Raw genomic sequence first — 13,858 nt, forward strand, 5'->3', positions numbered from 1 at the left:
TTGGCTGCGGACCCCCATCTGAAAATATGTTGTTCCAGGGACCCCCAGAAGCAAAGATTTGAGTTAAGAATGTTCGCTTTAAAATTGTATATATTCAAAGATTTGCACACATTTTCAAGTTTCTTCAAAAATAGCAGATCTACAAGCTCGTAGCGCGGCACTCGGTTCCAGGTCTTAATGGGTTAATAAATACGTGCAGTATCCTACTATAATTCTAGTAACCTCTGTGTGTCCGTGTGTCCGTTTGTTTGTTTGTTTGTAGTGGTGTCACTACCCGGTTCTCCTCACTGGCTGGACCAATTGCTCTGATTTCGCACACAGCCATTGACCATTACCATCTGAACGCAACTGTGAAGCCCGTTTTTCGATTTCATCAAATCCCAGCTTCTTATTAGCGTAGAGGTAGTGTCAAACAATGTCGCCTCCCGGGTTGCCAGATCATGTGCGCATATCCCCCCACGGATGCACCGACTAGTATGAATAATAAATACAAGTAGTTTGAATCTTTGATCCAAACCATCTGCTGTTTTGTACTTCACATGCAATGATACCTATTTAGTTATTATGCACATAATTTTGTAAATATTACTCACGCCAAGTTTTTTTTTTCATACTGTATGATAGTGATTTTGATACTTTTATAGGCCTACTTAATTATGCATTTGTCCTGATTTCTCTGATTCCCCGGGAGGTCATATTAACAGTTTACAAATTGAGAGATTTGTACAATTTAATTCAGGATATGATATGAACGTTTGGAATGCAATTATACCAGTTTAATAGTTTAACTCACCAACACATACACTTGCACACATCCCTTGGTATAAAAGTATGTTTTTCAGGAGTAACTTAAAAGATGACACTGACATTGCAGGTCTCAGGTTATAGGGCATTCCAAAGCTCAAGTGCCCGGGCCGCAAAAGCCTGATCCCCTATGGTGACATGGTGATAATCTTCTTCTTTGAGTCGGGCACAGGCCACAGCTGAAGGGGTATAGGTTCTGCCAGGTCTTCTGGACTGCACTAGGGGCCATCGGCACATTCCAGTAGGTGGGACACTGATCCACAGCTCCACGTGTCTTCCGTTGTGTAGTTCCAGACTTTCAACAGTGCTTTGCACCTCTCCTGTTCCACACGCAGTCTATTAAGTGACTCCCAGGTCGCCCAACCAAGGTGGTGGCCACTAGCGAGGCTTTCCGTCGGTGTGATCCCTCTGTCCAACCATTCATGAGCTTGTGTCTCATAGCTTTGCCATTCATCTTCCCAGATGTTGGTCCTTGCTTCTTGTTTGGTTGTCTGGAGGGGCAGGACTGTCTTTCTGCTTATTTATTTCCTTTGACATCCGTGTGTAGACATTCTTATATTATACCATTATAATATATACTGTATAAACATTATTGTTGTACTATATTATATTATCTTATACTATCTTATGCTATTATATTTGCTACTATTGTTATTGCTATTACGTGTATCTCTCTCTCTCTGTCTCCCCCCCCCCCCCCCCCCCCCGATACGGTCGAGGCAGAAGGCCCCCACCTTAGAGCCTAGGGTCTGCCTGACGTTTCTTCCAGTTAAGGGGGAGTTTTTTGTTGCCACTGTCGCAGAGTTGCTTGCTCAGGGTGGGACTGTCGGGTCTCTGCTCTACATGTAAAGTGTGTTGAGACAAACTTATTGTGATTTGACACAATACAATTGAATTGAATAGAGACTGGATGTCGGCCCGTTCGCCACAAACCGTACACGTTGTAACGGTAGTTGCCGACAGACTCAGCTGCAGAGCTCTGAATCTGTCTTGAGAGATTAGGTATGACGTGATTGGCTCGAGCGGGCAGCATGCGCTGCTGTGGAGAAACACAGGGCCATGGCAAGTTACACGGATTGTTGGTGGATCTGCGCCCCCCACTTGGCGATAATGACAGGCACACACAGTAAGAAAGTGTTTTAAGTGAGACATTTTTGTCTCATCTGTTTAAGAAAGTAGGTAGCTGATATATTGCACTTTTACCTTAGCGCTAGGTATACTCTTGGTTGCTTGTTTTTGCAGGAAATGTACTTAAAACTTCTGGTGATTAGTAGTTTTCGTTCCCTACCTATGTTGAATACACTTATTGTAAGTCGCTTTGGATAAAAGCGTCTGCTAAATGACTGTAATGTAATGTAATGTAATGTAAAAAGAACATGCATAGGCTATTGTGTTTAAGTATTACAGTGTGTTGCTGTGAATATCGGCTACGAAGTTTGAGCACCAATCCTTGCAAACACAGAAGGATTAATGTTTTTGTCTGGTCTCAACCCAAGTGCTTTAAATTGCGGAGGGCCTCCAGGAGCTAATCTGAATGTTTAAGGCCAAGCGGACCTGCCAAAATCTCTCTCTCTCCTGTCGCTCTGTCTCTCTGTTTGTCACTCTGTCTGTCTCTCTTTCTCTGTCTCTCTCTCTCTCTATCGCACGCACGCACGCACGCACGCACGCACGCACGCACGCACGCACGCACGCACGCACGCACGCACGCACAGTGCAAGGACAAGACATGTACCTGCAAACAAACACAAGATGCACACACAACAAAGAACAGGCATGCATCTGTGTGTGTACTCATCGGTGCACGCACGCTCCCCCACACACACACACACACACACACACACACACACACACACACACACACACACACACACAACACACTTACTTGCAGATACACACAACTTCACTTACTGACCATTCCCCGGTGTGTGTGTGTGTGTGTGTGTGTGTGTGTGTGTGTGTGTGTGTGTGTGTGTGTGTGTGTGTGTGTGTGTGTGTGTGTGTGTGTGTGTGTGTGTCTGTGTGTGTGCGTGTGTGCGTGCGTGCGTGCGTGCGTGCGTGTGTGTGTGCGCGTGCGTGCGTGTGTGTGTTCCAGGAATGTGAGCTCGGCAGGCGAGGAGGCGAGGAGGCGGATGAGGGAGTGTGACGGCCTGACAGACGCTCTGCTGTTCGTCATCCAGACCTCGCTGGGCAGCAGCGAGATCGACAGCAAGGTGTGTGTGTGTGTGTGTGTGTGTGTGTGCGCTGAACCCCTAATTGCTCCTGAAGAGCAGGTCGGTGCCTTGCAATGTAATGCACATTGTAAAGCATGTGGGATAAAGGGCGCTATCTAGAAAGAGAATGTGACGTCACCCCATTGCAGTGGCGTGCACAGACATTTTGAGGGGCAGGTGCTCAAGTAAATTATACTTTTTTTTTTTTACTTGCCCTGCTCTTTTTTCCCTCTACACCTATACCTCTTTGGCAAAAATAGCCGATCTACAAGCCCACAACGCCTCGCAGCGCGAGGCGTTGTGGGCTTGTAGATCTGCTATTTTTGGCTAAAGTTCTCCTCAGAAAAGGGATGCTAGGTTTCGAGTGGTTATGGTAAAAAGAAAAATCATATCACATAAAGATTTGGCGGACCCCCTGTAGTAACTCTGAGGACCCCCTAGGGGTCCCGGACCCCCTGTTGAAGCCCTTGAGACCCCCTGCTGTAAACTGAAAAAAGGGCAAAAGGGCACTTCTGGTCAAGAGGGCAAAGGGCAGGTGAGTCTAGACCTAGAGTCTATCTGTGCACGTCCCTGCCCCATTGAAAGTAATAGCAAAAACTTCTCAAGATGGCGCCACCTGTCCATTGAACTCCATTGAACGTTCCCTCAAGCTATATATATAGATGCTTCCATTTATCATTTAGTGTTGGACACCGAAAATAACCAATAGGTATTTTTGGATTTAGCGTTGACGGAAAATGACGATGTCCTCTCAAGTCAGCCCGTACAAATGTGCATGTGTGCCTCTGTGCTCGTGAGACAGTCAATACTTAACCACTTAAACCCCTTATGGTTCAGCGCAGCGGAGTCCCTCTGGGATTTATGCTAGAGTCTTTTCTGTTTTCTGTTACTGTAAAATAGCAGATCGACAAGCTCACAGCTGCGACGCACTGTGAGCTTGTCGATCTGCTATTTTCCTGCGAAAACCCTCCCCAACAGTGTTGTGGATGGCTGCCGCTTCAATAAGGTCTGACTGTGTGTGTGTGTGTGTGTGTGTGTGTGTGTGTGTGTGTGTGTGTGTGTGTGTGTGTGTGTGTGTGTGTGTGTGTGTGTGTGTGTGTGTGTGTGTGTGTGTGTGTGTGTGTGTGTGTAAAAGGACCATTTCGCCCACTTTCAATCTTATGTCATATAGCTGGTCCTCACTAATGCTCATTATAATTGGACACCATTAATGTCTACTCACTCTGTCTCAGAGGAGGGCTGTGGACAGTTCAGAAACCTGCTGCCTACCAGTGACATCATCGGTAGGCAGATTTGGTAATTTCAAACAAGATACAATGGCTTTCAGCAGATTAGCTTTCCAAGAAGAGAGTAGTTGTTATTAGCTTGGTGAATCCAAATGATGATGTCACTGGTAGGCAGTGATGGAAAAAGTACTCAAATGTTTTACTTAACTAAAAGTATCAATACTGCAATGTAGAAGTACTCTGTTACAAGTAAAAGTCCGGAATTCAAAATGTACAGTAAAAGTACAAAAGTATTGGTATCAAAATGTAAAGTACCAAAAGTAAAAGTACTAAAATGTTTGAAAATAGCAGATCTACAAGCTCACAACGCATCGCGATGAGCTTGTAGATCTGCTATTTTCAAATAGCTCAGGTATAAAATAGGGCTAAAGTGGTTGATGTATGTTTTATAATGTAATAATTTATATCTGAAAAGTAACTAGTAACTTTATTTTTCAAATAATTGTATTGGAGTGAAAGTACAATATTTGCCTCTGAGATGTAGTGGAGTAGAAGTAAAAGTATAAACAATTGGAAATACTCCAGTAAAGTAAAAGTACCTCGAAGTTGTACTTAAATACTGTACTTGAGTAAATGTACTTAGTTACTTTACACCACTGCTGGTAGGCAGGTTTCTGAACTGTCCATATAGTCCACCGTCAATATTATGAAATTGTATAATGAGGCTTATTTTCGTCTGTCTCTGTCTGACTTTGCCGTTTATGGAGGACATTGAATCGTCTTTATTTGTTCCTCCCTTTATATGCACCCTGTTACCCCCCCCCCCCCCCCCTCTCTCTCTCTCTCTCTCTCTCTCTCTCTCTCTCTCTCTCTCTCTTTATCTCTCTCTCTTCCCCTGCCTTGCCGCTGGCTCTCTCCTCCATTCTCATGTGGATTTCGGGTCTTTCAAATTAAAAAAAGAAAAAAAAGTGAACAACTTGTAGACCAGTTCTCAAAGGCTTGCAGAGCAACGTGGGACCACCGCGCGCTGCAAAGTGCACTGTGTGGATTAATTAAGGCTGTCAATATTTACCAAATACCAAGCCCCATCTAGCCCAAAGCTAGAGAGCAGAGAACTAAAGAGAAGTCTTTTCTCTTTGATGTTAATGAGAGTCAAACACTGGAGTCGTGTTATTGAATGGACTATGAGGCCTTTTGACACGAATACCTTCAGTCAGTTTAAACCCTGCTAGACTACTAGACTCTTAGGTTTTTGCCTTTCTAAGCGATATGAGCTTGTGTTTATGAATGGTCACTAGAGAGAGATTTCAGAGGAGGTTTGTACCTCCTGGAGGTTGGGCTCATGTCTCTTCCAAAACTACCGCTGCCTTTCACTTATATTGCTGAGAGAACTGTGGTGGAAAAAGTACTTGAATGTTTTACTTAAGTAAAAGTATCAATATTGCAATGTAGAAGTACTCTGTTACAAGTAAAAGTCCGGATTCTTTTTTTTGTACAAAAGTATTGGTATCAAAATGTACTTAAAGTACCAAAAGTAAAAGTACTAAATTGTTTTGAAAATGAAAATTGCAGATCTACAAGCTCACAACGCGTCGTCAAATAGCCTATGTATAAAATAGGGCTAAAGTGGTTAATGTATGTTTTATAATATAATAATTTACATCTAAAGTTTTCAAATAATTGTAGTGGAGTAAAAGTACAATATTTGCCTTTGAGATGTAGTGGAGTAGAAGTAAAAGTACTGAAAATTGGAAATACTCCAGTAAAGTAAAATCACACCCTGTGTGAAGTTAGCGGCGCCTTTGATACATTTTGTCATCGATATGTGTTTATAATGTGTTTATAGCCACATGTCACGTGAAGCTTGACCAATCACTGTGTTGACGGGTCTGACCAATCAGAGCGTTGACGGGTCTGACCAATCAGAGCGTTGACGGGTCTGACCAATCAGAGCGTTGACGTGTCTGACCAATCAGAGCGTTGACGGTGAACACGGACAAAGTCAGGTATAGAGCAGGACCCGCTCTATACCTAAAGGTATAGAGCGGCTAGCGCCGCTAAAAATACAGTACAGTACTTGAGTAAATGCACTTAGTTACTTTACACCACTGTGAGAGAATGGACGTCTGACCAATCACAGTATAGGCGAACTAAGTTTGGGCAGTCACAACATCACAGAGGCACCGAAGAGACAAATTTAGTTCTGGTCCCGCCCATCCGAACCTCTGAATGACATCATATTGCAGTCTAGATCAGTGGTTCTCAAAGTGGGGTCTGGGGACCCCCAGGGGTCCTTGAGGGAGTTCCAGGGGGTCCCCAGCTAAATTATGGATAGTTAGGAACCAAATGGACCCTTACTCTCAGAGTTAAATTAACATTGATTTTACAATATAAACTGCGGTCCCAGTGATAGAAATGCCATTGAATGGGGGTCCGTAGCCTAGTGTATGTCAAACTGGGGGTCCTTGAAATTACAAATGGTTGAGAATCTCTGCCGTATAAATCTTCTCTTATGGGGGTCCCTGGCATATCTTTTCAAATGGGGGTCCGTGGGCTAATAAGTGTCAATTTGGGGGTCCTTGACATGAAAAAGTTTGAGAACCACTGGTCTAGACCCACCTGAACCGCTGAATGACGTCATATTGTAGTCTAGACCCAGCCGAACCACAATTTACATATCCATGGTAACAGCAAGCCCTCCGTCTTACATCACATTCTCACATCGCAACTTTTCATAAGACATACCCAGTTGTCGGCAAGGTTAAGAACTTCACTAAATCACTCCCACGCCAAACTTTTATTCCTCCATTCTTTGCTAATTTGTGTCTGTAGTATTTTAATATTACGTCATTTTCCATCAAACGCATGCATGCCGAGATTTCGTGCTTTTTGAGTGGTGCCAACCACTCCTACATTTGACTTTGTCCGTGTGTCCGTATGTCCGTCCGTCCATATGTCCGTCCGTATGTTTGAGCACGGCTGATTGGTCAAGCTTCACGTGTCACGTGACAACATATTGTTGCTGATTTTTGCGGATGCAACCAGTTGCACTTTCAAAGGCACCACTCTCTTCACTAGGGTGACCATATGTCCCGTTTTGTGCGGGACAGTCCCGCATTTCAGTGACTTTTCAAGCGTCCCGCAAATTGAGACGCTGTCCCGCATTTTGATTGATAGGCTCCAGTTTTCAAATATGCGTTTAAAATCTTGATTTTATCAATTAACTGGCTGTGCGCAGCGAAGCAGTGGAGCCTGTCATCAGGGGGCGGGCCGAGTGTGTGTGTGTGTGTGTGTGTGTGTGTGTGTGTGTGTGTGTGTGTGTGTGTGTGTCTGTCGAGACTCGAGAGGAGAAACGCTGCGCAGGCTAAAACACTCGCCCCAAAACACACTCGCCCCTAAGTTTTTCGCCGACCGAGGCCGCCAGATATACCCGGGGCGAGTGTGTTTTGGGGCGAGTTTTTTTGGACGAGCCGGCCGCGTTCTTGTTGTGAACGAGCAGTGAATTAAATCACGTGTTGCTGGTGGAATACAAGTCGGAAAGAAAATAATCTGCAGCTCAACAACATTTAAGAGGATACAAGAGCTATCTGTGCAAAAGCTGCAAAGTGTGCATATTTAAGCAAGTATTTTAAAACAGTGAAAGCTACCGAGGGAAAAAAAAAAAAAAAGTGATAGCGACCAGTGACCACGTTGTGAATAATTATAAACAAACAACCTCCTCCTGGTGCTTCCAAGTTGGGGGGTAAACCCAAGGTATTGAAGAGGAGAATGTTATGGTCATCAGAGGATTTAGCAGCTGCCATTCTGATAATGTTAGCTAAGAGCATTGGACCTGCCAACAGTGACACTACGAGCAGGTAGGGTCCAACCAAGTGTTTCTAAATTGACTGCAGTCTGCACAGAACCTTATCCATCAAATCAAAGTTTTTATTTGCATAGTAGTTCTATTATAGTTATTATTATCATACTCCTATTACAGAGAAGATTTCATACCCCCCACTTTTTGCAAAAAAAAAGTTTTAATTGTGTTTAATTTTTTTTGATAATAAATCGGTCAAATCAGGCAAAAATAAGAATTAAATAACATAACCCCAACCTAACCCGAATCCTAACCGTAAAACCGAAATAAAGTAACCAAAAACTGGAAAAAAACGAACCCAATCCGCCCAGAACCGCCAAAAAAAAAATCGCGCGCGTGCTTCGCGCGCGCGCACGGGGGTCCTCATGCACGTCCCGCGATGTCCTGCGGAACGGGTTCATCTGTCCCTCATTGGCCCTGTTTGGATCTGGTCACCCTACTCTTCACACTGGGTGTGATTTTTAAAAGCTATAGGCCTATAGATAGATGTCATTAATGTATTTCCCACATTATTTCACCCGCGGTTTATCCAATATTAATTCATATTTATTTGATTGACCCAAATCTACCCAAACTGCGGTTATAAAACCGCGATCCACGCATCTCTAGAGGAGAGGCAGCCCTGAGCTTCCTTTTAAAGCAGTCAGTGGTCCGACAGACAGAAGAGAACTTTCGTTTTTGTCTTTATTAATATCCACTTAGATGACTTCTGTAATGTCACCGTTATCTGACTATTACTAAGCACATGCACGTGCGCGCACACACGCGCGCACACACAGCACACAGCACACATACACGTACGCGCACTCGCACGCACACGCACACACACGTGCGTCTCTGTGTTAAATGGGGTGTGATGCAGCGTGTTGTCTCTGTCATTTTTCCTCATTTCAGATTTCCCTCTAATCTCATTTCAAAGTCAGAGCGTACAGTACAGAATACACAATGAGCTGCTTCTGTTATCCACGGTCAACATGGTAGCCCTGTATTGTGCATGTCGTTATTGTCAAGGTTTTCAAAACATTTCACACTGCCGAAAATGTTCAACATTTGAAAGTGCGGGGTGTCCGTTGGCAATGTATTATGTAATTTTGCATGACACCATTGTATGATGACATGACATAGGGCTTATATAGGGCGGAGACAATAATAGTGAATGCACAGTCAAATCAAATATATTAACACATTGGGTGCCAAAACCGTATATATACTTCTTTTCAATTACAACCATGGAGTGCCAAAACCGTACATATACTGTTTTTGAAAAAAAAATGTGTCAATTTTTTTTTTTTTTTTTTTTCATTGCAACAGGAGATATCATTTTTCGAAGATTTAGACTCCCATCCACTTCCTGGTTAACTTATGACTTCAAAAGCCTGTATCTCGGCTCCTGTGTACTTTTTTTTTTACAATGTATTTTTGACTATTTTTGACTATTTTCAACTGGCTGCAACTATGGAACGGATTTCCGAATGTTTTTATTTTTTTTCCCCCGATTGTACGAGACCTCTATATAATGAATGGACGCTTTTTTTTTCATGGATTTGCTCGGCGTGGATTCTAGAGCTTTAAACAGTAAAGCGCAGTCAATGGGGAGAATGCTGGCACCCAACGTAAGTTGTTATCAAAAAATGCTGGCACCCCATGTGTTAATATGCAAATGGAAAAAAAATAAAAGTTGAAATGATGGAAGCCAAAACTCCTGTACTTTTACTGAAGTAAAATGTTGAGTACAGGACTTTTACTTGTACCAGAGTATTTCTACATTGTGCTATTGGTACTTTTACTTGAGTAAAGATCGGAGTACTTCTTTGACCACTTGAACTGGGTTAGCATTCTGACTAAGGCTCTCTTCCTCGCTTATCCTGTCTTACCTTCTTCTTTCAACGCCCCACCTCTCTCTCTCTCTCTCTCTCTCTCTCTCTCTCTCTCTCTCTCCAGACCATAGAGAACTGTGTTTGCATCCTGAGGAACCTGTCGTATCGTCTGGCTGCAGAGACGTCCCACGGCCAGCAGGGCGGCAGCGAGGAGCTGGACGGCCTGCTGTGTGACTCCAACGGCCAAGAGAGCTCTGGATGCTGGGGGAAGAAGAAGAAGAAAAAGAAGGGAGCTGACCAGGTGAAGAGGGAGGGATGGATGGATGGATGGATGAATGGACAGACAGACAGACAGACAGACAGACAGACAGACAGACAGACTCTATAACTTACTTGATATCATATCATTTTCCCGCCTGGGAAACAGACGGTCACATGTTTGATTACGGGCTCCAGCAATGTGTGGAGGTGTCCCTGAGCAAGACACTAAGTAGTGGTGGGACGCGTTGTGAGCTTGTAGATCACCTATTTTCAAAAGTAAAAGTACCTAAAAATTGTACTTAAGTACAGTAGGCCTACTTGAGTAAATGTACTTTGTTACTTAACACAACTGACGCTAAGTATGACGCTATAACACCCCACTTCCTGTTTTGGTCTATAACTCTTGAACCGTAGGTCGTACAATCAACATATCGTCGCTACTTGTGTTTTTTTGTAAATGAATGCCCTACTTCAGTGGTTTTCAACCAGTGGTCCGGGGACCACCAGTGGTCCTTGGGGGAGTACTAGGGGGTCCCCAGCAAAATTAGTTAACATAGCGTCACAATCGTTTTAACCACTTAGCCGAGGAGCCGCGCTATGAGCTTGTAGATCTGCTATTTTTGAAAAATCTTGAAAATGTGTGCATATCTTTGAATATATACATTTTTAAAGCAAACATTTTTAACTCAAATCTTCTCTTCTGGGGGTCCCTGGCACAAAACATTTTCAGATGGGGGTCCGCGGCCAAATGTACATCAATTTAGGGGTCCTTGGCATGAAAAAGGTTGACAACCACTGCCCTAAGGCCTTTGCACACAGGGTGCGATTAGTCAATCAGTTTTTACCGCATGCGAAAAAACGCACAAATCAAACTGGGTTCGATTGAAAAAAAAAACGCATCGCATCGCCGCACGGGGTGTGCATGAGGTCATTGAGAACCATGTGTTCATTTAAAAAATTATATTGTCCGTTTTTTCCGCGCGGAAAATCACACCCTGTCTGCAAAGGCCTCTACTTGATCATACTACAGCGTCACACAAAAGCATAAAAAAGTAGAATACCTACAAGCTGAAAACGCTTGTAGATTTGCCAACTGAAGTGGTGAAAGGAAGTAAGGAAGAAAGAGAACGATTGGGTGAATAAAAGTAGTGTTGATTAACTTGGAGGGGACAAGACCCAGTGGCTGGCCTAGGGAGACCTGGCAGATGACCGTGTTGGCTGACATGAAAGCCCTCGGCATCGACCATGAGGTTGGCCGTGGACCGTTCCCTGGTGGAAGAAAGCCATAGCGAGAATCCAGTCCAACCGAAAGCGGCCTTTAATTCAGCAGATTCCATTCCAATTGTCTATGACTGCCTTCCAAAGTTTGAGGGCCCTTGGTAGGCAACCCTGGATCTGTGCTCCAAGGGTCGCACATTTCTAGTTATTATTACACGCGCGTGCGCGCGCACACACACACACACACACACACACACACACACACACACACACACACACACACACACACACACAGGTTTGTATTACTATACTTGTGAGGACATCAACACTTTAGGACAGCCATCTTATGAATGCCATAAAAATAAAGCCGAAAGCCGAAAAACAGCAGATCTATAAGCTCACAACGCGTCGTGCTGCGACGCGTTGTGAGCTTATAGATCAGCTATTTTTCGGTGCATGTTCTTCAAATTCTACTATACTTGGTCCTCGCAAGTATAGTAATTCAAACACACACACACACACACACACACACAGATGGATTGGAAATCAATCGGCTAGCCAGGTTGAAAAATGCAGGGCTGCTTTTAAAATGCATTGAGCGGGAGATCCAGGCTCTTTCTCTTGTTGAATGGCTATAGTTTTTCTTTGGTGAGGTGTGTGCCTCACATTTTCATTTTAGTTGAAAGCACCATCATTCACTGTGTCTTCTTATTCCCTCTGTTCTCTCGGCCTCCTGCTGGGTTCTCCACAGCCAGTGTTAAGGCAGAGTCACACGTTTCTCTCTGTGGGCCGCTCCTCATGTTCTTATGAAGACTAAATGCACACCTGACCTGCCAACACTGTGTATGTGTGTGTGTGTGTGTGTGTGTGTGTGTGTGTGTGTGTGTGTGTGTGTGTGTGTGTGTGTGTGTGTGTGTGTGTGTGTGTGTGTGTGTGTGTGTGTGTGTGTGTGTGTGTGTGTGTGTGCGTGCGTGCGTGCGTGCGTGCGTGCGTGCGTGCGTGCGTGCGTGCGTGCGTGCGTGCGTGCGTGCGTGCGTGTGTTCGTTCTTTAGAGAGAGCCAGACAGTAAGGCGAACAGATGGAGAGAGACAGACAGACAGACAGACAGACAGACCGGCAGGTACAGCGAGAGAACAGAAAATGGGACAGTCAGGCGCCGAGAGCCTGTTACAGAGAGAGAGAGAGAGAGAGAGAAACAGAAACAGAGAGGACAGACAGACGGAGAGACAGACAGATAGAGAGAGTCAGAGAGAGAGAGAGAGAGGGACACACACACAGAGGGAGAGAGAGAGAGAGAGAGAGAGAGAACAGCATTCTGTAATGTATCCTCGTTAATCATTTATTAGACGTAGAGACAGCAAGGACAAGAGGAGGAGAAGGGGGGGTGCTAAAGTGGACCTAAACACACACACACACACACACACACACACACACACACACACACACACACACACACACACACACACACACACACACACACACACACACACACACACACTCGTGGGAGTACAAAACAGACAAGCTTGTTTGTGTTATAAATCAAAATCCCCTAGCCTCACATGTGGCGTTAGTGTTGCATCCTCTCAATCCCCAAAACATGCCGTTACATACATCTATCACCAAGCAGGGACGTGCACAGAATGTTAGAGGGGAAGGGCCTGACATTTCTAAAAGGATCACTTTTGGGGAAAATGGCAAAAATAGCGAGAGTGTAAAATGAAACCAAATGGACCCATAAGGGTCCATTTGGTTTCATTTTACACTCAACATTTTACACTCAAGAGTTAAAGATCTATAAGGGTCCATATGGTTACACCAAATCTCCATCATTTAGCTGGGGACCACCTGGAACTACCCTCGCGTAGCCATACTATATCACTGCGTGGATATGAGTCTGGTGCCTTTATGAGGACGTTTTTTTTCCAAGGGGGCAGGTTCAAAACAATGGCTCTGGACGCAATTGGTTAGACCTACAACCAACTACCAATCACAGTCTCCCATATTTGAATACTGGGCCCTGATTGGTCACCCCAGACTTCTGGAGCAGGAAATGGATTCACAACGGAGCGGTGCCAGACCCAAATCGCAGAGGGAAATTTGTTTTTGCACTGGCAGATTTGTCTGGTCCCAGGCTAACCTGGAACCCCCTCAAGGACCACTGGTGGTCTCCGGACCACTGGTTAAGAACCACTGGCATAACATGCTGCATTCAAGTTCATGAGAGTTCAGAAAAGGCAATTCTCTTGAATGCTGGCTTCGGGTACAGCTATGGAAAGGGGTTATTTACATGAATTTGACCATAGTAAATGCTGCATTCGTGGTCAGCAGAGGGCTTTTTTTTTACAGACGGGTAAAAGGGCAGGGGCTCAAGCCCCCTTATGTGTGAACGTGCCTGCTGTCCAGCCATCATCACCCGCTCTTTAAATCTCCAGCATTTCTACTCGGCAGCAGCACTCTGTTGAT

General features: G+C 44.4%; 2 protein-coding genes across 2 annotated transcripts in view; one reads left to right on the plus strand and one right to left on the minus strand.

Moving 5' to 3' along the window:
* ctnnd2a (catenin (cadherin-associated protein), delta 2a) overlaps positions 1-13,858 on the plus strand; it is a gene marked incomplete at its 3' end in the record, with an annotated part of 597,119 nt that overhangs the window by 504,504 nt on the left and 78,757 nt on the right. Inside the window, exons 16-17 of the mRNA XM_084048187.1 lie at positions 2,897-3,014; positions 10,041-10,217. Of these exons, the coding sequence (XP_083904313.1) occupies positions 2,897-3,014; positions 10,041-10,217 (295 nt within the window). The remainder of the gene's footprint in view (positions 1-2,896; positions 3,015-10,040; positions 10,218-13,858) is intronic.
* mtmr6 (myotubularin related protein 6) overlaps positions 1-13,858 on the minus strand; it is a 703,086-nt gene that overhangs the window by 373,311 nt on the left and 315,917 nt on the right. The window lies entirely within an intron of this gene.

This window comes from Gymnoscopelus microlampas, assembly GCF_963454915.1.
Source record: "Gymnoscopelus microlampas genome assembly, chromosome: 22".
In the NCBI taxonomy this organism is placed as follows: domain Eukaryota; kingdom Metazoa; phylum Chordata; class Actinopteri; order Myctophiformes; family Myctophidae; genus Gymnoscopelus; species Gymnoscopelus microlampas.